This window comes from Cnephaeus nilssonii (assembly GCF_951640355.1).
Source record: "Cnephaeus nilssonii genome assembly, chromosome: 12".
Classification (NCBI taxonomy): domain Eukaryota; kingdom Metazoa; phylum Chordata; class Mammalia; order Chiroptera; family Vespertilionidae; genus Cnephaeus; species Cnephaeus nilssonii.
The window spans coordinates 40956280-40983085 of NC_137083.1; the positions used below are offsets into that span (position 1 = coordinate 40956280).

The following is a 26806-nucleotide window of genomic DNA, read 5'->3' on the forward strand; positions in this document are numbered from 1 at the left end:
GACCGGGAAGGAACAGGGCGTGTCCAAAGGGCTATGGCGGACAAATCACCTGTGTGGGTTTGGAAGGACTGAGGCACAGAGGACCTGGGCTACTGCATGAAATGTGCTGGATGGGGACGTGAGGAAAGGTTTGCACTGAAAGAACAACCTGATAAAATATGACTTTTCGGGAGATTAATTCTGAAGTGGTGTGAGGGGAAGATGGAACCCAGCGTGACCACATCCCCCATCGGCAGGTGGGAGATGCCTTCTGTGTCTTTCTCAGCCATTCGAGTCAAAGACTCTTCTTTGTCGCTGCCCCTCAGAGCCCGTGACAAGTAGGGCATCGCTGTGGCGGAAGAAAGGATAGGTCTTTTACACCAGTTAAGCAGTTACTGTAAAAATCTAGGCCTGGCTGCTGTGGCTTAGTGGTTGAGCATCAAACTATGAACCAGGATGTCAAAAGTTCGATTCCAGGTCAGGGCACATGCCCAGGTTGTGGGCTCGATCCCCAGTCGGGGGACATGCAGGAGGCAGCCAATCAATGATCCCCTCCCATCATTGATATTTCTCTCTCTCTCTCCCTCCCTTTCTCTCTGAAATCAATAAAAATATATTTTTAAAAAAATCTAGGTAGGCTATGAGGCTAAATATATTCTTTAAAAGTCTAGGTAGGCTTTAAATATATTTTAAAATATGTTTTTAAAAAATCTAGTTAGGCTATGGGATGGGGGCTGAGGGATGGAAAGAAATGGAGAGGTGCTGGGAACTACTCTTAAGACAGAGGGGGAGGGGAGGGCCTTCCTAAAGAGAGTGGATAAGGGAAGAATCAAAGAAGGCTTTGCACTTGCACTTGGTCTAGCAGGATCTGGGGGTGCAGTAAGGACACCCAGGAAGGGGCTATCAAGATGCAATACACCAGAGGCTGAGCCGAGCACTCTGTGCAGAAGTGGTCAGGTCTGGAGGCAGAGATGTGGAATCACCACACAGGACTGAACCGTCTCAGGTGAAAGCAGGAGCAGGGCTGAGCTGACAGGGCAACCTGGAGGGAGGAGGAGGAGGGAGCTGGGGAGGAGCTGGCAGAAGAGGCCTAAAATTGTGTGCCACCCAAACTTTGGTAAAGAAAATACGGTTTTCCAAAAGCTCTAGGGCAGTCTACTATTTCAAGAAAAACCTCAAAACGTACATTGGGAAAGCAAATAGCCTCTTAATCTGTCTGAGGCGGGACTGTTATATATTGGGTTTGCATAAACCAGGGCAGATCTCTATTTTCAATCGTCTTCGGCTAGTGTTTGGTCTGAGCCCCTGAGAGTGGCAGGGCTCAGGGTCTTGCCCTGTCGCTGCGAAAGATGGTGAGGAAGGGACCAGAAGCCTGGAGTCTGGGGACTGGCCAAAGGGCTGACCTTGGCGGGTGGGCCCCATGGAGCCAACCTCACCTAAATGTGAGCAGTTTCACTTCCCTGGTCTTTTCCTTTCTTCCTGCCAGTCTGGGCCAATGATCACCTGTGAAGGGTGCTCCGGCCCACAGCCCTTGGCCCTCACTGGAAGGATCAACATACCAGCCAGCAGACCAAGGGGTCTGGGCCTCTCAGAGAAACCCCATCCTGACGAGGCGGTAGGAAAGGGGATAGGGCTGAAGAGGAAACACATGTCAAGGGCTCCCCTGGTCTCTGAAATGTGTGTGTGTGTGTGTGTGTGTGTGTGTGTGTGTGTGTGTGAGAGAGAGAAAGAGAGAGAGAGAGAGAGAGAGAGAGAGAGAAACACCAGCTCCTCCAGACCAGGCAGATCATGGAATAGGAAATTCTAAGAGCACTGGTTAATGGAGAGAAGATTAAATCCTAAGTCATGAACTCAACACGACCACATCCCCCATCGGCACGTGGGAGATGCATTCTCTGTCTTTCTCAGCCTCTGAATCAAAGACTCTTCTTTGTCACTGCCCCTCAGAGCCCGTGACAAGTAGGGCATCGCCGTGGCTGAAGAAGGTAAAGGTCTTTCACACCCACTTAGCAGGTGCACGGGGCCCATCAAAAGGACCCGTCTAAGCTGCTGCGGGTGCTGGCAAGCTCTCTCCATTCCATCATCCTAAGGAGCACACCCTTTATGAAAACACTGACGATCCCAACGCCAAGAGGGAAACTGAAAAGCGGCCTAGGAGATGTTCAAAAGGGAAAAAGAGAGAAATCATCACTGTAGATAGATGCCCCTGGAGTTGCTTGGCAACCGTCCTTGCTAACACCTCCTCCCAAAAAGGAACAGTTGGAGCCGGCTCCTGAGATTTCCCTGAGGCCAGGACTCTGACCCAACACTGGAGCCCTGGGATGAGAAAGCATTTCACGGAGGGGGAGGCCTGGGGCCCTATCAGCAGGCCGCTGGCTTATACACAGGAGGGGAAGAGACTGGAACCATTTTGCTTAAAGAACATGCTCTTCTAAGTAGGGCTGGTACTTGGCTGAGGCAAGCGAGGTACCCTGGGTACAACATTTAAGGAGGCCCTCACGCAGCACCCATAGGAGCCTGTGCGTGCATGTCCTTAAATGTGTGTCCTGGGTGCCCCACCGGCTTCGCCTCCGTCCCCACCCTGCTCCTAAGATGACATTATGACACAGTCATTACGTGTACAGCCTCTGGAATGAGCCTGCCTCTGGGTTCAAATCTCAGGTCTACGACATCCCAGCTGTATCACCTTAGGTACACGCCTTAACCTCCCTGAGCCTCAGTTTCCTAGTCTCTAAAATGAGGCTGATAATAGGAATTGCCTCATAGGATTAAATGAGAAGATGCACATTTAGCTCTGTGTTTCGAAACGAGGCACTTGCCCAGTAAATGGCAGCTAGGATTTTTTTATTTTTAAAAATCATACAAGCAGTTCCCCAGAACCCCTTAAACTGGGCCCATGGAATCCAAATCTCTAGGAGTGGGCCCTGTGTCTCTGCTTTTAAAAAAAAGCTTCACAAAGGATTCTCAAGGTGGGCAGGGTTGAGAGTCACGACGGTATCCAGTGGACAGTGGTTCTCAAAGCCCAGTACCCATCAGAGCCACCTGGGGAGCCTGTTTAAAATGCCTGTTCCTGGGCCCCAACCCCAGTCCTGATTCGGCGTGACTGCAGCCTCAGGTGCTAAGTGCCAGGCAACGGCAATGCAGGGTCACCCCCATGACCACACTTTGGAAAAACGAAACTGATTCCCTCTTGCTAACAGCACAGGGACCTGGGTCTCACTCCTTTGGTTTTTACTCCTGGAATCCGGAAAGAACCAGGGACAAAATGTTGACAAAGATGCTTAGTCAAACGCAGGCATACTCCTGGCGCAGGAGCGGTGTCCTCCGTCCCCTGAAAGTGGCAGCGCTCCTCAGGCAAGGAAGGGGAACCCGGTGCAAGTAACAATCGTCGTGACAAAAGCCCACATTACTGAGTACCTACTCGATGCCAGACAGCACCCCATTTATTTTTTCACAACAACCCTGAGAGCTACTGTTATCACTCTGCTAAAATGAGGAAACTGAGGCTCAGAAAAGTTGTCTTTTCTTACTTCTTACTACACAGGTAGTAAATGGCTGAGTCCAGATTTAAATAATGCTCCAGGAAACTTCCAAGTCTGCAATGCCAATGCACGTTGTGGTAAAATATACATAAAATTGACCTTTTCCACCGTCTTTATAGTTCATCCATCTCCAGAACTTTATCATCTTTCCCAATAGAACTTTGTACCGATTGAACACCTAGTCTCCACTTCCTCCTCCCCCAGAGCTTGACAATTACCCTTTGACTCTCTGTCTCTATGAATTTTACTCTTCTAGGAACCTCATATAAGGGGAATCATACCGTATTTGCCCCTTTGTAGTCCAGTACACTCATAAAAAGAGGCAGACGCCACCTTGGTCTGATAGGACCAAACTAGGAATGGGTCTCAACCATGTTCCATACCCTGGTTAGTGTCATCACTTTGGGTGTCCTGTCTCCCCAACTTGCCCCCCCTTCCCCTCAAGACTCCATGACCTACTGGTAAATTGTGGATACTGTGTTAGGGTCACACAGCAAGCCCGGCCCCTCTCAACCCCCAGCTGAAGGTGTTCTTGCTCTATTAATGTTCCGAGAACCACAATTAGCTTCACAGAGCAGGTACATAGGTTCAAAGAGCCCATCACCGAGTCCCTTTTACTAGTATCTTCCCCACTATGGTGACTAGTGTCGCTTTGTCCTGCCCTAGAGAGCATTTATTTGGTTTCCTTTTTTTTCCCTCCCTTTAAGCACCTGTTCCCTAAAATTGGCAAGCAGAATTGTGTTATGAAACCTCAGGTTTAAGGATAAAGCATTTACATAAAAACAAAAGCTTTTGCCACAGCAGAACTCCAGCTTTACTGAGGGAACTGGGTGAACCACGTCTAGCCCCTGAATGGCGAGCATCCTCAGCCTCAGCCCACTTGCAGGAAGGGATTTCCTGGGCTCTCATCATTAGTTGAAGAGCCTCAGGGTCCACGTCCAGGTCCCTGTGGCTGAAGCGGTCCATCCGAGCTCCACCACAGAGGAGCAGGAGAGAGCCAGCCAAAGAGCCTTTGCCGGGAGCCCACCAGGGGCAGGACATCGCACCAAGAGCTTTAGAAGAGAAAGACATGGGAGTCCATGTCTTTATGGACTTAATAAATCTATGTATTTATGGACTTAATAAATCTATGTATTTATTTACGTGGGGTGGTGGTGGGGAAAGTCAGCTTTCTGATATTCAGTTTCTGCAACTCCAAAAAAGGCCAACCCTTGGCCAACCCTCTCCCTCTCCATCATAGCTCCATCTGATCACTGCGGTCACAATCAGACTCCCGTGGTCCAGCCCGGCCGACGCCCCCACGGGCCTCCTGCGGCAAGACCAAGTGTGGACTCCCAAGAAGCACCCCACACACTGGAGGCTCCCTCTGGGGCTCCCTTTTGCCGCTGGAGGAACCGTAGGCCCAGGGGGGACCTGCCGGTGTGGCGCTGCGTGGCCTCAGGTAGGGGCAGCGGTCAGGGGGTGGCTGCTCCTCTTACCCCTCAAATGCCGTCTGTCTCTGTCTCTGTGGTCTGGGGTGAGGTGCTTCAGCCGCTCCCCCTCATTCTGGGCTTTTCTCAGTGGTTTCCTGTCTGTAAACAGTTGTTAGCTGTTCCTCTTGTGAGGAAGAAGCAAGGCCAGGAACGACCTACATCACCATCTTGGGGACATCACTCTCACTGCAGCCACCGAAGGACTGTCGTTTCCGGTGTGACACTGGGCCACCTCCGAACTTGGCGTCCTTGGACCAAAGGGATTTGACCAGACAGGGCCTCAGTGTGTCTGCTCACACATTTATGTCTACATCTGAAGGATGTCACCCTTTAATCAAAGCACCATGAACCAAAGGTTAGCCCAAAAGATAGAAACACGATGTGCACAGGTTACCACACAGGGACCGAGTCTGCCTCACTTCCCTAAATTAACTCGGACGCAGTCCTAAGGAAGGCCGCGGACCACGTGGCACAGGTCAGGAGCCCCTCTGCCCTTCCTATTTTCTAACCCACAACACAGGAACCCTGAAACCAGCCGCTTTGCTCTGTCATGGGCACCCCCACTTCAGACAAGTCCCGTGGGTAATCACACTGCGCAGAATGCCCGTAGTATTTCCAGCGTGACTTTAAACTGAAATCCTTAATGATGCACCGTGTGGTACTCATGACATCAGGGGCCGCTGTATAATAAATGGCACCATTAGCAGAATCGATGCCTTGGGGTCTCCTCCCCGCACAGCGAGGGAGGGTGGGCCACCCAGAATTAGGACCTGAAGCTCACCACTGTCCCCATTTTCTGCAGAACCGAGCTGAGGGTTTGGAGGAGTCACCTGGCAAACCTTTGGAGGACAGTTCTTGGAGGGACGGAGTCTCTCTCTCTTTAGATCCTCCCAAATGCAGCCCAGCGCCAGGGGACAGTCACAGCTTTGCGTATGTGTGCTGAGCATTCAATAGGGCCAACCCACCTGGGATGTAGGCCTAAGACATAGATAGTTGCAGAATATTCCCATGAATATCTTAGTGTGTTTTTCTTGTGTTCTTGCCTTTCCAGCCTCACCTTCCACCAGCCATTCTCTACCAGGGTCCCTTTGCTCCTGAGGGGGTCTTAGCAATGGATGGACACATTTTTGGGTGTTTCATACTGGGGGAGCGGGAGGGGCCTCTGGAATCCATTGGTAGAGACGCGAGATGCTGCTAAACATCTTACCATGCACAGGACAAGTCCCCCCGCCACAAAGAAGTAGAGCCATGCTGGGCATATTTATACTACTCTCTGCTTTGCTATCTTCACTCTAAGCAACACAGACTCTTAGCTTCTAGAACATTCTATATTCTCTCACACGTCGGGCCTTCACACATGTTGTTTCCTTTAATTCCCACCTGCCCAGCCCTGCACACAGATAACGTCCATTCATCCTGCAGGTTTTAGTGTAAATAAAATTTCCTCAGGAAGGCCTTCACTGAGCCCCTAACCTAAATTAGGTCCTCCTGCCACGCCTTCTAATAGCACCCCATTTCCCCTTTCAGAGTACTCTCCAGACGCCAGGCCTTTTTTAATCTTCACCTGAAGAGTGAGGATATTTCCACCCCCCCCCCCCATTGCTTTTAGAAAGAGTGGAAGGAAAGGGGGGAGAGAGAGAGAGAGAGAGAGAGAGAGAGAGAGAGAGAGAGAGAGAGAGAGAATATCAATGGGAGAGACATATCGATTGGTTGTCTCCTGCTCGTGCCCTGACCGGGACTGGGGATAGAACCTGCAACCAAGGTGCATGCCTTTGACCGGGAATTGAACCCGTGACCCTTCTGTCCGAGGGCCGAAGCTCTAACCACTGAGAAAAACAGGCCAGGGCGACGGCAGGACTTTCCATGCCTGCCTCTGCAGCTAGGGAGGCAGAGGCTGCGCTGTTTGTGCTGTGCCCGGGCCTCGCCCAGTGCTGGCACACGGTGAGACACTGTCTCAATGCATGACGGAGGCCAAGAAAGCAGGAGCGGGTATTAAAACCCCAGCAAGACACCCAGAGGCCCCAATGATCGTTCCACTACGCAGGCATCAAGAATGTGGCAGCGCCTTATGAATTGATATGGACCACTACCCTTTAGAATTTTGTAATGTGAACGTTATTTATAAAATAAGAAGTCCTTAAATGAGTGATGTGTGTAACAGTCTACATCTTCTAGAGATAACACAATTATTCTTGTAGAAGGAGGTCTGATGAGAACCCAACGCATCACATCCAGTGTCCCAGGGTGTGGCCAACCTGCCTAACTTCCTGTTTTGGAAGGGGCCAGAGCCACATTTTCTCCACACAAGAACCCCGGCACATGGAAATCCCTGTATGTAAAGAGATACTCGTTTAAAGCTCTGTATTTTCAAAACTAGATGGTTTGGGAAAAAACCCTTTCTCCGCTTTTCTGTCTTGGCCATGGCACTCCCCCTTCTCCATTGGCTGGATGCAACCATAAAGCTTATTCATCCTCCAAGCCCTTACTTCTCCTTTCTACCTTTCCTCCCCACCACCATTAGGCCACTCCATCTCTCCATCCCTCCATCCCAAACGCTGGGCGAGAGGAGAGAGATGATAATGAGACGTCAAAGTGAACAAATGTTGCGGCTTGTTAGCAAAAAGGGAGGAAGGTAGGCTTAATGGGAAAGGAAGTTGAAATTAATGGTGAAATGAGGTTTATCTGTGTAATCTGTGGACTTGGTGTCTTCCCATCTTCTATTAGCATAGATAACGGAGTTGCCTGTGTAACGATAAAGGGAAGCCCTCGCAGTTTCCCATAAATCTCCACCACTTGTCGCGGGCTCCCCTGGCTTGGATTCTAAGAGCACTTCGTTCTTACTACTCAGTTGCCATCTTTTCCTCCAATTTGCTCCCATCCAGCCATAACTGCAAGACTCCTAAACCGGAGCTGCATGTGTTCCCACATTCCCTGCTTCATCCTGTGTTCCAGCCCAATTCCACCAGCATCTCAGGAGGAAAGCAAACTCTTACAGTCACAGCAAGATCTTACTGGCTCCAGAACAGTTTTCAAATTGGAAGCATTCCACAAGTTTACCTACATCAAATCAAAACATCTGGGAACATTAAAACACAGACAAATGCCCGTAATAACTGGTATAGATTTCAAAAAGACCCAAACAAAAATCTATGAAGGATTTTCTTTTCTCGGTGATCAGACAAAACAATTTATTGATCATTTAAAAAATTATTTTAGACCTCCCGGACCAAGAAAGATTTTGTAAACTGCTCATTGCCACAGGCCCACAACTGCCTAAGTATTTTCTCTAGCTCTTTTTTTTTTTTTTTAAATATGTTTTATTGATTTTTTACAGAGAGGAAGAGAGAGGGACAGAGAGCCAGAAACATCGATGAGAGAGAAACATCAACCAGCTGCCTCCTGCACACCCCCCACTGGGGATGTGCCCGCAACCAAGGTACATGCCCTTGACCGGAATCGAACCTGGGACCCTTGAGTCTGCAGGCCGATGCTCTATCCACTGAGCCAAACCGGTTTCGGCTTTCTCTAGCTCTTGATAAAACTTACCAATGACTACATATTAACTGCACTCCACTAAAATTGGTTTTTAAAAAATCATTACCTTTATAAAATTATAATATGATTAACTCTAAAAATGAAATTTCTGATATAGTTTATCTTTTCCATTCATCACTGATTAAAAATCCCAATTAATTATAATAATAAAGGTTCCTAGAACTAGCTTCATTAATAAATGAAGATGATAATCATCATAACATTAAAAAAAGAATAAAGGCAAACATCCATTAAGTGTTACCATGTGTTAAGCCCTTTTGTATTATCTCAGTTAATCCTCACAACAACCCTGCTATTATCTGTTTTATGTAGTCCAGGACACTTATGAGCCATATGCAACCTGCTCCTTACTCATAAATTGACATTCTTAAAAAAAAAAAAAAATCCCTGGCTGGGTGGCTCGTTGGTTGGAGCAACATCTTGTACACTAAAAGGTTGTGGGTTCAATTCCAGGTCAGGGACATCTAAGTTGCAGGTTCAGCCCCTGGTTGGGACACATGTGGGAGGCAACTGATCAATGTTTCTCTCACATTGATGTTTCTCTCTCCATCTCTCTCTCTAAAATCAGTAAACATATCCTCAAGTGAGGATTCAAAAAAGAGTTCAGGGGAGGCAATTAGAATAGGGGAACATCTTTCTAAATCATAGAGCTTTTTCCCAATTAGCTTGAAAAAGAAAAGTTTTCAGATAAACCTACAAAGCTAGAGAGAAAATTATTATAAAAGGTTAGTTAGATGAAGGGCCTTCCTTGAATTCTCTGTCATAAGTGCATTTCATAGCTTAGATTAGGCTATCAAGGTTTCTGGGACCCTCTCGTCTCAGGAAATTTAAGTTCCTAACTGAGCCAGGCTGACCTAGGTCAGCTCACTCTCCACCGAGGGGAACACATCACCCTGGGTTCTGGACTCAAACCCTCAATCATTCCAAAGGCCTAAAGGTCACATACCATTCACAAACTATTTGCAGCAGAATATGCTTGTGTATGAGATGCAGTGATTTTTGCCACCAAGAGATTATAAAATGAGAAAATAAACCCAGTATGTAGTAGTTTAAGATGTTTTTAATGTGAGGCCTTGATTTTTATTTTTTAAGTTTTTTTCTTCTTCCGAAGTCAGCCTGTCTGGTATGACTATATCTGAAGTGTAGGCACACTCAGCAGAGAAACTTAGGTTCAGAGGTCTCAAAGGGACCTTAGAGGATGTTTCACCCCACTTCCTTACTTTACACGTGAGAGAAGAGGCCCAGAGAAGGGAAGTGATGTTCCCAAGGTCATATGGGGGAACCTAGGAAGCTGACTCAATCCCTCTCTCCTGCTCCTTTCACCACGCCAGGCTGCCCTCGATATAACCCTGTATGACCACATCCAAGCGTGGAATCAGCAACACCTTCCGAACCTAGGTGATGATTTGGCAAGGTTCAAAAGTATTTTCCAAATTCATCTTGACTGTCATTTTAGTTAACTTTGGATGAAAACAATAACATTGATGTAAAGACTTTATTACAGAGATTTCAAAGCCTTCAGCTAACACTTTCTACTGAGATAGGTGAACTGAAGCACAAAAGGAATGAGGAATGGAGAAGGAACTATGTTACAATGACCAGGTTATTTTAGAAATCTGCAAGTCCTTCTTCCCTCCATGAACTTAATCTATAAAAAATATATCACAACAATGTGCACAGCAACATTATTTACTAGAGTTAAAAGATGGAAACAAGCCAAATCTTCATCAAAAGATAGATGGCTAAACAATATATGGTATATACACACAATGGAACATTATTCAGCCATAAAAAGGAATGAAATTCTGACACATGCTGCAACATAAATGAACCATGAAAACATTATGCTAAGTGAAATAAGGGACAAATATTGCATGATATATACATGTATATATGTAATTATACATGGTATTTAGAATAGGCAACTTCATGGAGACAGAAAATAGAATAGAGATTACCAGGGCTGAGTGGGAGAGGGGAATGGGGAGTTACTGTATAATGAGTATAGGATTTCTGGTTGGAATAATAAAAATGTTTGGGAAATGAACAGCAGTAATTATTGTACAACATTGTGAGTGTACTTAGTACCATTGAATTGTATACTTTAAAATGGTTAAAACTGTAAATTTTATATTATATTTATTTTATCACAATAATAATCATATCAAAATCTGGATTATAACCTTTTAATTCTCAATTGCTATTTACTCATTGCTATTAAACCCCAAATTTCTTCTCAAGACCTGCGTACTATGGTCATCTATGTATGCTCGCACACATAGATAAACAGAATCACACCTAGGTCACTTTGTGTCCTGCAGAGACCCATCCACAAACAGGTATCCATCCCGAGACCACCTACATGGTGACTCCAACAATAAAGCCCATGGCAAGACTAATGCAACCAGTGTTTCTGGAGATCCTGGCAACCAAACAACCCGACTGAGTCCCAGCTCAACCCTTAAATTCCTCACGATGGCGGTGTGTGTGTGTGTGTGTATTTAGTTTATGTGTACTCTATCTGTAAAGAAAACTGTGCATATACCAGGAAGACCTTCAGGAATAGCTAACCCAAGTCTGCTCCACCAGGCCCATGAACAAAGAGATTTCAGCCCATACATGGCTATTGGGTGAACTCAGCAATTGCATGTTACACTGAACAGCGGTGTCCTTAATGTAAATGCATATAATTGGGAGCTAAGTCTTTGTACCTTTACAGGACAAAGGATATAATAAGCAGAATGTACCACTTGTGAATTCTGAGGAAAGGAGAGCCTTTCATTTTTCCTTAAAAGAATCCATTTCTCATGAGGCAAAGAGAATCTGAGAACAAGTCTTTTGAAACAGAAGCAGGGAGGAGGGTGCAGAATATGAGTTTTGTGTTATAGTCATGACCGATCACCAGGCCCACGAGGTGCCCATTCTGTGCCATACCTAACGTTTACGCAACTTTAATTGAAAGGTTTTCACAACCGCATCTTCCTTCGTGGAAACCTTTCCATTGCCAGTGGTCTGACAACTGAGTCCATTAGCTTTTAAAGATTTCAAGAGTTTCTGAAGAAAAACAATCTCTAGTGATACTTCCCATTGCCAACACTCATGAACATTTAGCACAAATAAGCTGCCACTTGTGAGCTGTCCACTTGACTTCATTCCCTTGCGCATCCTAAAGATATGTCAAGATCACAGTAAGATATTTAGAGGCAACATCTTTAGAATAAGGTTTCATTCCCAATCAAAGTGCTTAATTAGCAGAACCACTATGCTAGAGAACTGTCCTTGAATCTGCATGCATTTTAACCTCCATGTTATTTTTTCTGAAGCACATATTTTCCTCTCACGGGATGGCCAGGAAATGATTAGGCGCAGAAAACCAACTGTCCTAGGTGTCGATCCACAAAATTAAGTGCCATCTTTCCAAGCAGGTTTTGGCTGCCTTCAAGGATGATATCCGGGTTTATGAGGGAGACCCATTCTTTGGAATCTAATGGCCTTTTCTCCATTCATTTGGGATGAGCAACGCTCCTGTGGCCTAGTTACGGCTAAACTCCTTCAACACTTCCCACCAACCCCTTCTGGCCCCTCGAGCCATCCTCCCACCCCCAATGTCAGCCAACCATGTTTATAAGACATCAGTTAGTAAATCACAATTCAAATGAACCCATCCATTTGTTCAGCAGAAAGTGGCCTCTGGATTTGCTCCACGTGGACCCATAGGCCAGAGTTACATATGGCAGGCTTGCAAACATGAACAGGACATGATTTATTTATGACGACCACGTGTGTTTGATGCCCAGTTCCAGCAGGTTGTGGCTTCCCTTGCCTGCCTCAGTCTAGGATGACCTATCTCCTCACTGTGTCCCCATTTCAGGTACTGTATTTCCAGGCTGGGGAAACAGAGAGGGGCATCTGGCCAGGGGGCTGCACACACAGATGCCCCTAACCCTGCTGGCTACATAACAATCTGTGACCAAACACAAAGTGGGCAAATGTAACTTGCTACAAAGGTTTGCACGTCCAATGGTTTTCCGCGGAGAGTGGAGAAGTAGCTGCTGGAATACCTGACCATGTGAGGTTCACGAAACTGTTGTGTATTTACCCACAAGAAAGGCTGGGATGCTTTTGAGGGAAGCCCCGCTCCTCATTTCACAGATTTTGAACACCGCCACCCCCCCCCCCACAACCTTTGGCAATGATGCTGCAAATGCGAATGGCAGATAGGCATCAGAAGGTCCGAACGTGGACTCCAACTGAAGTGCAGTAAACTTCTGCCTCCAACAGTCTCCCCCTCTTTACCGCCCCCCCCCCAGTTGTATTTATACTTTGGAAGAAGTTAACACCAAGCAGCAGACACCTGGGCGTGCTCAATTTCTGACAAGCCTTAGTCACTCCGTAACCAGCAGAACAATTCACAATATAGTCGAAATCCTGTGAAGATTTCTGCCACACAGGCTAACACTAAAATGCCAGTAGCTCCACTTACCTTCTTTATTAAGCCTCATAACCTCCCTGCTTTTTCCACCCTCTTTTCCAGCCTCTTCTAAATCTACATCTGCAGATGAAACAGAAACAGAAAAAAAAAAAAGAAAATAAGAGAAAAAGGCGAAAAAAAGGGGGGAAAAAAAGCCAAAGTCAAGGGGGGCAGGGAGAGTGTTTATTTGCAAACAGATTGATATAAATACTGAATACGAAAATCTTTCCAAAATTGACAATGCGTCGTTTTCTCCCAAGTCCGGATTTCCATCTACCTGGCCCAGATAGGTACCAAAAAAAACTATGCAAGCAGCAACAGAGTAGCCTTTTAAACAGACACACCATGGGGCTGTGAAAGCCCACCCCGCGGGCTGCCACGGGGAGCCGGGCACAGACAGACAGACAGACAGCCCTGGCAGCCGGGCCTCCCTCGGTGCACTGATGATCTGTCTCTGTGTGTATTTATTTAGAGAGAGAGGGAGAAGCATGGAGGACACCGGGGGCCACTCTCTCTCTCACACACACACTTTTTCCCAGTGGCTCTAGGTGAATGGAAAGGTTACAGGATAATAAAAGGAGGAGGAGGCGGTGGGGTTCTTACTGTCGGAGCAGTGTAATTTGGCGGCGTCGATCCAGGAGGACCAGGGTTTGCCCAGAAACGCCTCCGGACTGGGCACTTTGCGATCCAGTGTCGCCATTGCTCTTCCTTCTTGTTGCTTTTTCCCTGTTCCTTCGGCAGCAGCAGCCGAGAGACACGGGATTCGAGAACGCTCCGACGTCATCTTCGGAACGTTCCGACATTGAGTGCTCTGAACGCGGGAGGGAGGGAGGGATGGGAGGAGGGGGGCGGGGAGAGGAGAGAGCGGAGGAGGAGCCGGCGCCCCAGCGCCCGCAGCCGGATGGGCTCCGCTCGCGGCGCGCACGGCCGCCAGAGGCAGCAGAGAGGCGCCGGCTGCTCCGCGCCCGCCCGCCCGCCCGCCCGCCGGGAGGGGCCGCGCGCCGGGCCAGGCGAGCGCCGGGGACCAGAGGCTGCCGCGCGCCCGGGTGAGGAGATGCTGCGCCGCCGCCGCCGCCGCCGCCTGCACCCGGGGGCCGCGAGGGGCCCGCGCCAGGGCGCCGGGGACAGAGCCCGGAGCGGCGCGGCCTGGGCCGTAGGAAGGGTGGTCTTCCCCGCAGAGTTGCAGCGAGAGGACTTAAAGTTTTTGCCTGCAGCCCTTCCAGGGTGTCCTGCCCTCGCCGGGTCCCTGACGCGCACGGCGAGGGGCCTCCGCACGGATCCCCGCGGCTGAGTGGGGCGGACACGAGCAGGTTTGCCACCTCCGGCCCCCACCCCCACGACCACGCCAAGCCGGGGAAGGGACCCTGGTGACCTCGCGTCCCATTCACCACCCGCGTTACCCGTTCTTCTCTTGCACGGCGGACCTTGGAGCGCGGAGGATGCTGCGAACGCCCGTGGGACCTGAGACCGGAGAGCAGAGGGAAGTGGTTCCCAAAAGCCGGTGAGTTGGGGGCCAGGGAAGCTGCCTTCCCATCTCGGACTGCGGGACACGCCAAGCTCAAAACTCTGCGCCCGGCGCCCCCAGATTCTCTGCGCGGGGCGCGCCCCCCGGCTCGCAGAGAACCGCTGCGTAGACTTGGCTCCGGGATCACGGCGGCGGGGGAGCGAATTCACCGGCTCCCGCCCACCGCGCCTCCCGAGCAGTTTTCTGCGCTCCCTCCGGTGACAGGAGAGTGGCCGGGACCGGCGTCTGGAGCCTCCCGCCAGGAATCTGATTCCTGGGAGAATTCATTTTAGGTTTAACTGCTCTAGCCAGTAGATAGGAAGCGTTGGATTTCCTCTGAATGTTGGACGTCTGATGCTTTGATTGAGATTTCCCTTCTCTCCCTAGAGGTAGGCAATGAAGGCCTTCAAAGGTCTCCTGGTATTTCTTTTTTAAAAGCCCTTTGTTTACTCGGACTTACCTGAAACGTGGACAGCCCCCCACCATAGGTATATTTTCTCTTATTTCCCCAGCACCCTTTTCGTTCTTACCACTTCTGTTTTCCCCTGGCTGAAGCGCACTGATGTGAAGTTCTCTGTGCTTGAGTTCTGCCCTGGCTGTGCCATCTAAGTTCCCTGTATCTGAGAGCCAGGGTTAGGGTGGGCGATGGAGGAGCAGCTACACAGTAGTCTTCAGTTGTGATGTTTGCGTGAATGGGCTTGGTGTGTGTGTGTGTGTGTGTGTGTGTGTGTGTGTGTCTGTCTGTCTGTTTTGTCAGACCCAGATAAATTTCATTTGCCTTTGCATACAGGGACCACTAAATGGCCACGGTGCCACTGGGTGGAGAATTCTCATTTTAAGGATTGGTGGTGCTAACCAGTATTTATTCCTTATTGGCCTCTTATGTATGCTAGACCCTGAGCTTAACATTTCCTTCCGTCCTTTCTTCCTCCCTCCCTCTCTCCCTCTATTCATCATCCATCCATCTTTTCAACAACTACTGCCTGTCATGGACCAGTTGCCCGGCAGCAAAGGAAAAAAACAAATGAGATCCAGCCCAACTTTCCAGTTGGTGGTCTCTGTGGAAGAAGGAAAGTGTGAAACTTCCTGGGAAAACAAGACCCACACACAGTGAGTGGCCGGAGTGGTCGATGGCGTGTCTCTCAGAGCTGTGCCTGTTCGTGAGAGGAACTGAGATCTGGGTGGGAGAGGTCAGGAAATGTGTCCCTGAGAAGATGGGATTGGCTTTGCCTCTTGGACATGGGAAGGATTTGTAAGGTAAGGTGAAGACCGGTTTTTGCCAACGGAGGGAGCGTGATGGTGTTCGCAGAGGCATCGAGCTGTGTGTAGGTGTTGAGTGGGGCTTACCTGGGATGGTGGGTTACTGTTGGGGGTGAGGAGACTGTATAGTCAGGCTTGAGACAAATTATGGAAGGCACGGAATGGTAGCCTAAAGAGTTTTGTTTGACAGCTGGGAGCCACTACAGGGGCTTTCGGCAGCATAAGGATAAGCAGAAAGTATGACTTAGGAAGATTCCTCTGGCCTTGATGTCCCGGCTGTACTGCACTATGGAAGCTGGTTAGGAAAGTAGTGCCACACTGTCGATAGTGTGAAGAAATGAAGGCCCATGAAGTAGAGAAGAGGGGACTGGGGAGAAAGCATCTCATCAGAGGATATGTTGTATGTTTGGATTTGGGGAGAATCAGAGAGGGATATAGAGGTACGAGGCACAAGTGATGAGATCCTGGGACATTTTCCCCTTCCCCTACTTTCTGATTTTCCTTCCATTTTTGGTGTTTATTCCTCTATTGTGAATGCGAAGGAAGATGTGGTTGGTGGCCTCTAAAATGACCCCAGTGATCCCTACATCCTGGTATTCCTACCCGTGTGGGATCCCCTTCCCTTCATTGTGGGCTGAACTTAATAACTTGCTTCTAACAAATAGAATAGGGCAAAAGCGATGGGATGTCGTTTCTGAGGTTAGGTTACAGAAAGACAGTGGCTTCTTGCTTTCATTCACTTGCTCTAAGAAAGCCCATGGTCCTATTGTGGCAAGAAACTGAGGGAGGCCTCTAGGCTGTGAGGTGTGGAACCCTTTACAGCCACGTGCGCGTGAAGTTTGTCTTCCTCCAGTGGAGCCTGGCGATTAGACCAGAGTGCTGGCCCACCTCTGTGAGGGTCCTTGGGTTGGAGGCACCCAGCCATGTCTTGCCTGTATCGCTGACCCACATAAACTGAGATGATTAATGTTTGTCATTCTAAGTGGTTAAGTTTTGGAGTAACTTGTTACGTAGTAATATGTAACAACTACAGAATGACTTGAGAATAAAGTGAGTGGATAACAAAAAATAAGTTTAACAAAGGAAAAGTCTGAGCAGTGTTCCCTTGCTCCTCTTTTGAGCCTCCTGTGAATTGTGTACCATCTTTCCCCCCATTTTTTTTTTTTTTTTTGGCCAGCTTTGTGGAACTGGTTTACAATAGTATCTCCTATACTCTGAGTTTTGTAATTTATCTTTATCCTTTGGATGCTCATGCTTTTGCTCTTTAAATGCAACTACTACTTTGCAGAAAGAATTCTCCAATGACAAGGTCGTAATGTAACTTTGGAAACAAGTCTGGTGACAGCAATGCCATCACACTGGTGGTTGTTAACAACCCTGCCCTCCTCGAGGTGTGTGGAGTGCATAATGATGAGGGGACTCAAGCCCAGTGGCTGGGAGTCAGTGACTTGATCTTCCAGAAAATTCTGTCTCCTCTCCTGGGAGCCACTTTAAACCACTCAAAAAATCAAAGTGGCTTTTCCTTAGGTAAAGTCAGGGCACCTCAGTTGCAGAGAAACAAAGTAATAGTTCAAAATTTTAACATTAGTTTACTCTCCTAGCTGAGCTTATTTCTGCACAGCACCTTAAAGATGGCATGACAACCTAAATATCATTCTCTTCTAGCTGAGAGGATTTTACGTTGTAACACAGTAAAGAGTGGGCTGGACTCTGAACGTGATTTAGCATCTCTACAGAAGAAGACCGGATACATTGCCAGTTTACCTGATAATCAGAACAAGGGTACATTATTGCAGTTAGAGTTATGGAGTATAATTGTAGAGTTTCTAGTCTAAGCCTTCCACAGGTTCTCCACTGACTACAGAGATAATAACACCAACTTCGTGAAACTGCAACCCACCTATCACTTCGTAAAGCCGATAAAATGGCTGTCAATTACATTACACTGCTAGGAACCAGAGAAGAAAGAAAGCATTGCTCATCAAACTACTAGACTTTCACACTTGACTTTCGATGAAAATTGAGGTCAGTTGGGTGTAGTATTCAGGTCAACATGGTGCACACATATTATTATTTACACATCTGTACATATAAGTCAACTGCGTATTGCAAATTTATCGCAGACTTGAATTCCTTTTGATAGTAAGCAGTTATAAATACTGTTAGTGACAACAAGAATCTTATACATTCTTAATAGGAATAAATTGACCTGCAAAGCAGCAATTTAAAGCATGTTAACATAATGTCTCTGTGATAAAACTATCTAGCAACACCTTCTACCCCTCATGATTAATGTTTAGCAAGATAAACGGAATGTAAATATTTTTATTGTTTTATCCTCTTTCTGAGAAAAATGACAGTGGTTGATTTAATTAAAAAGGAGTCTCTCCCATAGACCAAATTGAGAAATCAGTTCAGCGAAGGTGACAATGGGAAGTGCCTATTTAATTTGAATCATGCCCCGTTCTGTGGAAATGTGCATCGAGTACGTAGCCTGCTTAATCTGATTCATGTACTGTTTCACCACATTATTGAAAAGAAGAGGGGATATTAGCTCTCTCATTTTAGAATATTAAACTCCTGCTGGGGTCGAGGGGCTGTGTGCACAACCCACTTCCTACCTAGACTGTTGTTGGGAGTTACCTGGAGGCGACGAGGAGAAAATGACATGTTCCATTAAAATGAGGCATCCTTGGAATTGTTTGATGTTCTTTGCCTTAATTGAATCCATCTATCCCATCTGCCACTCTTCTCTCTAAATTTATTTCCCTAACCCACTCTCTCTGAGAATTGTAATTTGGGGGAAATTTGTTACATACGTTGTTCCTTTTATATAAGCTCTTTGCATCTGGAAGGCAGGTGTGCTGTCTCTCTGGCCTTGTTAGACAAGGTTGCCTGCCTCTTCCCTGCCCCCGCACATGTTGCTGGATCAAACGGGGCTGGGATAAAAGACCCCCAGTAGCAACCGGAGTAGAAAAGAACATAGGAATTCCAGTTTTTTCAGTATGGGGCCCTAGCCATGTGCCAGGGCTGAATAAACATGGATTCAATAAATATAACTACAAAAACATGAAATTTGCATTCCAACTGCAGCCAAAAAAAAAAAAAAAAAAAAAAAAAGCAAATGTATTATTATTTTGAGGTAAAGCTGCCTTGAAACCCCTGGCAGATTCATCTGTAACTTTGGTCACTTGAGGCCTCTGATCCCCCGAGTGGCAGAGCAGCCCCATTTAACCAGTGCTCTCTCTCAGGGCTTAGACAGAAGGAAAGGTAGCTGCTCGTTAGTGTTCTTTAGAAATCACTTTGGGCCCTTCACCTAAATATAAATAAAATTTAACATTAATACACACGTATTAATAGGAGTGAGGTCCACATACCCCTCTAAACGAACCATAATAATATGGTTGAGGACACAGTGTAGGGTGAGGGTCAGAGCACAGGCTTGATATTGACAGGGATAAGTTAGAATTGCTCTTCAGGCATTTGCTTGCAAACCTTTCTTAATCCATCTGAACCTCAGTTTTTACTTCTGTTAAATGGGTACTAAGGCTCTTCTCTTCAGATGGTTGTGAAGATTAAGGGAGATTCTGGGTATTGAGCCCCCCCGCCCCCCCAGCATAGGGCCTGGCACACAGTGGACAATTGGAAGTGTCCGGCAAGGCGAACCCCGCTTTGTTCAGGGAAGACCTTCTAAGACCTTTTTGTTATGGAAAGGAACTGCACAACCCAAAGTCTGTGTGGACACAACACTGCCTTTGCATGGACACTATAAACAGTTGTCCTCATAGTAAGCAGAGGGCGTCTCTGCAAATTATTTTTTCTTTTGTAAAAGAAACTTAATATTGAATTCTAAAAATCTTATATGAATGTGTCACTCCCTGCCCCCAGATCACTCCCATACCCCAGGTCTAACAGCATTTTTTAAATACTATTTCCTCTACATTGTCTTATTGTATGTACTTATCATTACAGGTGAAGATATTGCTGGGTCTTTTTTTAATGCATAGTATCATTATGTGGAGATATACATATATGTGTGTATATATATATACACACATACACATATATACATATACATACATATACATTTATTTTTTTCAGTGGTTGAGAAAGCTTTGTGTGAGCATAAACAAGATTGACAGGTGCGGCCGACCATTTCGTGGATATTTCCCTGCAGCTTTCTTTTTTCACATGCTATTACATGTCATTACATATGGAAACACCTCATTCTTTTAAACTGCTACATAGTATTTCATAAGATGTTCCAGAGTATATTTCTCTCTATCTTATTGATGGACATATAGGTGTCTGGTTTTACAAGAAATAGGCTGGTCAACATCTTTATTTTATTTTTTGTTGTTGTCGTTAATCCTTACCTGGGGATATTTTTTCCATTGATTTTTTTTAGAGAGAGTGGAAAGGAGGGAAAAAGGAAGGGATGGGGAGAGAGAGAGAGAGAGACATCGATGTGAGAGAGACACATCGATCATTTGCCTCCCTCACCGCCCCAACCAGGTACGGGCCCCTTCAGTGGGCAGGCCAACACTCTAACCATTGAGAAACACAGTGGCCAGGGCATCTTTTCTTCTATATGTGTTTCCTGGGCACCTGAGGGAGTATTTCTACTCAAAAGTAGAATTGCCGGGTATGTGCATTTTGAATTTTAATAGTGCGGCCAAATTATCTTCTAAAATAGCTGAATAATTTATACTCCCACTAGCAGCATAGGAATGTGTCCATTTCCTCACATCCTAATTAATACTCAACATTCTCAGATGTTTTAATTTATGCCAATATTATGGTAAATTTTTTTCCTATTTTGTATTTTCCTCATTTCTATATATTTTTGAGCGTTTTTTCTTATGTTCATTGTATTGTTACTCTGTAAATTGCTGTTAACACCTGATGATTTGTTATTGGTATTTTTAGATCTTTTTATTGATTTGAAGAAATTCTGTATACATTCTAGATTTAGATATTTTGTCTGTTTGAAAACAATGTAATTTTCCAGCTTGTTGCTTTTGTCCTTTTAACCTGTTTATGGCATGTTTTCCATACATTTCCCCCCCAATTTGGATGTATCGGGCTTTTCCTTGAAACCGTTAGCTTTTTGTGTCTAAAGGAGTTGTACATGCAATCAAAAGGGGGAACAGGATAGCCTGTGAGAAGGGGCTGATCTGAGGTACAGGTGATAAAGGCTGTTGGAGGCGAGCAGGACAGGTTGCTGTGGTGGGCAGCGAAGGCTTGGGAGAGGAGAAATTTGAGCTGGGTGGGGAAAGACTGGGGGATATAAGTAGCCTGTGGGCAGAGTGACCCATGGAACAGTGACCATCTTAACTAAGAGCCTCGGGTCACGTAGAAACTGGTTCCCTAAAACAAAGCTCTTAGTTGAAAACGGGTAAATCATGGAGGGATTTGGAATCAGGAAAGGTTTAAAAGAGTTACAGGATGTTTCTAAGATTAAAATCTACAGTATGAGATAACATGGGTAATAATACTGTTTGTTCTTTGTCGAGTGGTTCATTTCGTTGAGAAATACTTTTTATCAAGAACAAATCTCTAAAATGAAGGCCCTGTTGACCCTAATGAGCTAATTAGGTGAGAAACTTGAACCTTTCAACCATCCACCTGACATGTTTAGAAATTGCACCCAGTTGTACTAATAAAAGGGAAGTTTCTTCCTTTGTGGTTTACCCTCTAACCCTCCAAAACTGGGTCATTTTCAAAGACAAGTTAAACAGACATTTCCCTCTAAGTAGGCTGACCCAAAAGGCAGGGTTTGCCTAGGGAGTCCTGGATTATGCAAAATTATTAATAGCTCCCCCTTCCAGTCTCAAAAGTGTCCTGGTTTGCATGATAAATTATATGCTACCCTAATTCTAAGTGATCTACTTTGGACCTTTTTTTTTGCTTACTCTGTGGATCCTCAGTGGCCAAAGGGACGCTCTCCAGCTTAAGGGCATTTGCCGGCCATGTGCATTCTATATTTTTGAAATGGTTGTATTTTCTCCGTTGCATACAAATGATGGCAAAAAAATTCAGAAGGAAAACAAACAACATAAATAAGATGAGTTACCATAAACCTAGAAATAAACATTAATATTTTGATCTATATGTCTACATGCCTAAACATATCTATCGGTCTATTGATCCATCATATAGTTATATATTTTTATTTTATTTTTTAATTATTATATTTTAATCCTCACCTGAGGATATTATTCCATTGATTTTTTAAAGAGAGTGGAAGAGAGAGGGAAAGACAAAAATATCAATGTGAGAGAAACATATTGATTGGTTTCCTCCTTCATGCGCCCCCACCAAAGCCCAGGCTGGGGAGGAGCCTACAACTGAGGTATGTGCCCTGGACTGGGCTTGAACCCAGGACTCTTCATTCCACAGACGCTCTATCCACTGAGCCAAACCAGCTAGGGCTATTTATATATTTTTAAATCCTCAATCTTCAAGCCAAACTACTTTATTTGGAGTGGCATTCTATATATCTATCTATATAAAAGCCTAAGTGACTGGCCGACTGGCCGGTAGGTATGACATGCAATGACCACCAGAGGGCAGACGCTCAATGTACACGCATGGAAGCGTGGAACAGACTGATGAATCTCAGAGGGAAGCGGGGAGGGAGGAGGTCGGGTAGAGAGTAACCAAAGATCTTATATGCATACTAGAGGCCTAGTGCACGGATTTGTGCACCAGTGGGGTCCCTCGGCCTGGCCTGCGGGGATTGGGCCGAAACCAGCTCTCTGACATCCCCTGAGGGGTCCTGGATTGCGAGAGGGTGCAGGCCAGGCCAAGGAACCCCACCGGTGCACGAATCCGTGCACTGAGCCTCTAGTACATATATAAATGTGGATATACATACTATATAATATATATTTCAAATTATTTAGTAACATACTCAAAATAGATAGCTGTAATCACCTTTTAAAATAACTTTTAGAGACTTTATGGTATTCCAGTGAATGGTATTCTTAAACTATAATATATATAAATCCTCAATTTGGGGCATTTAAATTGTTTCATATCTCTCTATCTCTCTATATGTAGATAGATATTTAACAGTGCTGTAGTGAATGTTTTATAGAGCTAAGTTTTTTCACATCCCCATGGTTATTTAGGATGCTTTCTTATAAATGGAATCGACAAGTCAAAGGGGATATGCATTTAAAATTCTGAAGTTGTCAAATTTAGCCAGCATGTGTGAGAATTCTCATTCCTCATGGCCTTATTTATGATGTATCTATCATTTTTGTGATCTGTCAGTCTGGTAGGAAAGAATTTCATCTTCTAGTTATTTTAGTTACAAGCCTGATTATTGATTACTTATATTCCTTTTTTTATAAATTGATAATTCTTTTAGAGTATTCAGCTTTCTCTGAGTAAATTGTGAAAGCTCTTTTATATATTAAATAAAGTAACCCTTTGTGTTATAAATTGCAAGATTTTTGCCTAATTTACTACTTGTCTTTTAACTTTATTTATGGTAGATTTATGTGCATGCGGGTTATGTGTAGGTTCAGAAGTCTTTACTTTTTATAGAATTACTAGAGGCCCGATGCACGAAATTCGTGCAAGAGTAGGCCTTCACAGCCCCAGCTTTGTCCGGAAGGTCGTCTGGAAGGGCTGGTCATTCCACTGTTTGGTTTATTTGCATGTCACGCTTTTATTATTATAGATACCTATTCGTCTTTTCCTTTGTGGAGTTATGTGCTTTTTTAAAGGACCGGGTTTTCAACAAAATTAACCTGAGAAAATTGAGTTCCTTGTTTCAAACTTTACAGTATGGGCATTGTAGATAGATGAGGCATAATTTTTATTTCTGTTTCTATAATTCTGCATATTTCCCAGAAGGGGTTTAGTCACTTTACAAATTCACTGGTAAGTTACTGCTAGTAAGAACTGGTGATATGCATTCTTTTCCTCAACCACAAAACATGTATGCCTTCCTTCAGGAAAAGCCGTAAGGGGAGTTTTTTTGTTTTTTAACCCTCACCCAGGACTTGTTTAGAGTAAAGAAGGGAGGGACGGAGGGAGAAAGAAAGAAAGAGAGAGAGAGAGAGAGAGAGAGAGAGAGAGAGAGAGAGAGAGAAATCAATGAGAGAGAAACATCAATTGTCTGCCGTCCGTAAGAGCCCCAACCTGGGATCAAACCTGCAACACAGGTATGTGCCCTGACCAGGAAATTCAGCTGGCAACCTTTCAGTGCACAGGATGATGATGTTCAACCAACTGAACCACTCAGGCCCGGTCTAAAAAGACTACTTTGTTTAGAATCTTTGCAGAGTGAATCATTGTCCCATTGATAAGCTTTATAATTGCACTGATGTTTTCTCAGGAAACTCCAACCCAAGGTTCTAATACACAGTCAAGGAAAGGCCACGGCCTATCATAGCTCCCTCAAAGCAAGCAGCTTTCCCTGGAATGGAGTCCCTGGGCTTCACAGCAGAGGTACTACTGGGAATGTTGCGGGTGAGCTTGTATCTGGGTTCTTACACTGGTGTGCTGGGTTGAACCACATGTGAGCCTCAAAGACCCTTTCTTTGTCTTTCAAGTTAGACCTGAGCACCCTGCTTTCTCCTTGGCGCTCTCCCGTGCCTGATTGGCCCTCTCAATCTTTATTCCAGGGGGTAGGGAGAAAAGAAAATCCTCTCCCACTTACAGACCTCATGGAAGTCCATTTGGTTGTCCTCAACCCAGCCTCCTTCCATTGGAGGCCCTTCTTCCTACGGGGTGAGGGAGGAGAGGTCTTGAGCACCACTGAAAGTTGAGTGTAAGATCGATGATCACTACCATCATGATAGTGGGATAGGGCAACCTACTTTCATTTTCAGCTCTCAGAGCTTTTCTCCTCCTCCTTACCAGTGGGGACTCCAGGGACCAGCCCAGGTAAAATCTCAGGGTACCAAACCCACCCATTGACTTCTCAAGAGAACCCCATCATTGCTAAGTCTTCCTTCTCTGATTTAGTCAAGGAATTATTAAAGAATAAGAAATGTAGAATAACAAATAAGAACTGTAGAATAACCTGCTCATATCAGCAGGGAATCAGGTTTATAATGTCACTCTGGGGGCCAGACCAGGGATTTGAAAATAGTTTTTTACTATGGAATGACCCTATTATGGATTAGAGATCTATACCTCTTTTCCAGATCTATACTTCTATATGAAGTACATCAGGGGTCTCCTCAATTTGGGGAAGATAAATGGATTTCCCTTCTGCCATTTGGTCTCCCTCACCCCATCCTTTTATTTAGTATTACAAAAGTTAAAGAACTAATTTGGCTCAACACAACCCTCCGAGTGCCAGGGAAGAAAATCAAACATGAGGAAAGTTCAAACTCTGTCGTAGGCAAGGCTCATTTATAAATAACTTGATTCTTGTTACCCATTCAATAATCATATATCTTTCCCAGCGGGTATTGGCAGCATGTCAGATGGAGATCACTTATGAAGAGGTTCTGCATTTCCAAACCCATTCTGGATTCATGAGAATCTGGATTTGGGGAAGCCAGTTTGACTAAAGGAATTATAGGCTCATTCTTTTCTCCTTTTGAGGGCTGTGGTGGGAAGTGGTAGAGCAGATCATCATTGTCTATGCATTTATTCACTCAAGTAAATTCACTCATTGACTAAGATTTTCCTCTGTGGTAGGCAACACCAGAGAAGTGAGGAAGAGAAATCCTGGATACATGATATGTCTCAATTTTTCAAATGACATCTGCAGGGGCTGAATCGTGGCCTCCAAAGATATTAAGTCCTAATCCCTGAAGTCTTTGAAGGTACTGCCTATAGTAGTACATATATGGTGATGTGATTAAGGTAAACATCTTGAGTTGGAGATATTATCCTGAATTATCCACTTGAGTTCTAAAATGACATTATATATGTCCTCCTAAGAGGGAGGCAGAGCCTGACCAGCATGGCTCAGTGGTTGAGCATCAATCTATGAACCAGGAGGTCACGGTTTGATTCCCAGTCAGGCCACATGCCTGGATTACAGGCTCAATCCCCAGTATGGGGTGTGCAGGAGGCAGCCGATCAAAGATTCTCTCTCATCATTGATGTTTCTATCTCTCTCTCCCTCTCCCTTCCTCTCTGAATTCAATTAAAAAAAATTTTTAAAGGAAAGCCAATGAGAGTTTTGAACAGTCTGACTTGAGCAGGTCCTCCTGGCTGCTGTGTGGGGAAGGAGTTAGGAAGAGGGGAGGGTGAAGTGAAGAGAACATGAGGGAGCTATTTGGGGAGTCCAGGTGAGAGATGGTAGTAGCCTGGATTAGGGTGGAATCTGGGCTAAGGTGGAGGCTAGACATGGTGAAAGTGGGCAGATGTAAGATTATTAAGGCCACTGATGCTTGAATGGTCTTGGGTGGGGGTTGTGGAAGAGGTTGGTATCCTGGAAGACTCCCAGATTTGTAGGCCAGATGGATGGGAGTTGTCACCAGGATGATGAGCTGCTGAAGGAGCAGGTGATGATTAGCCTGCAAAGTGAAGATTTAGAGGAGAAACTGCTTTGGAGACAGCCACTATGCCCACAACTCGGTCTGAGGCAAGCTGACTTCCTGCCACCAGGGCCACAGCAAGTTGGACTGGGAGAACACCTGAGCTGTGGCCATGATATGGTCTATATGAAAGCCTATCTGTGAAGGGGGCTGTGCCATAAAGAGTTGATGAGACCTCCTTCGGGGAATTTGAAAAAGAACCCAAGTGAGTGACAACATTTAGAACTGTGGACATAAGAAAGGTCATACAAAAAGGCAGAAAGTGGAAGTCATGAGTAAGCAAAAGTCATAAGAAGGAAGGTAGGAGAGAAGAGAGAAGCTGGGGCAGGAGAAGTGGCTGAAGGGCCATAGGGCACTTGAGAGGGACTGATGGGCCCGACTCTGAGTGTGGCCAGCTGGTTAAGAGCTAGGCTTGCAAGTTGAGCAGATGTAGTTTTGGTTTCCCAGCACTGATGCTGATAGCTGCATGACCTCAAACAAATCACTAAACTTCTCTAAGGCTGTTC

General features: G+C 45.7%; 1 protein-coding gene and 1 long non-coding RNA gene across 7 annotated transcripts in view; one reads left to right on the forward strand and one right to left on the reverse strand.

The window, feature by feature from the left end:
- ATXN7L1 (ataxin 7 like 1) overlaps positions 1-13833 on the reverse strand; it is a 239909-nt gene extending 226076 nt beyond the window's left edge. For 5 of the 6 annotated variants that reach the window (XM_079785983.1, XM_079785977.1, XM_079785974.1 and 2 more), the window contains exons 1-2: positions 13623-13833; positions 13032-13100 (exon numbers count right to left, since the gene is read on the reverse strand). In XM_079785983.1, the coding sequence (XP_079642109.1) occupies positions 13032-13100; positions 13623-13803 (250 nt within the window). In that variant the 5' untranslated portion in view covers positions 13804-13833. The remainder of the gene's footprint in view (positions 1-13031; positions 13101-13622) is intronic. The other variant, XM_079785976.1, reaches the window with a different exon arrangement.
- Positions 13834-14007: 174 nt separating this feature from the next.
- LOC307108531 overlaps positions 14008-26806 on the forward strand; it is a 49102-nt gene continuing 36303 nt past the window's right edge. The window contains exons 1-2 of the long non-coding RNA XR_013814323.1: positions 14008-14520; positions 15521-15633. This is a non-coding gene — a long non-coding RNA (uncharacterized lncRNA). The remainder of the gene's footprint in view (positions 14521-15520; positions 15634-26806) is intronic.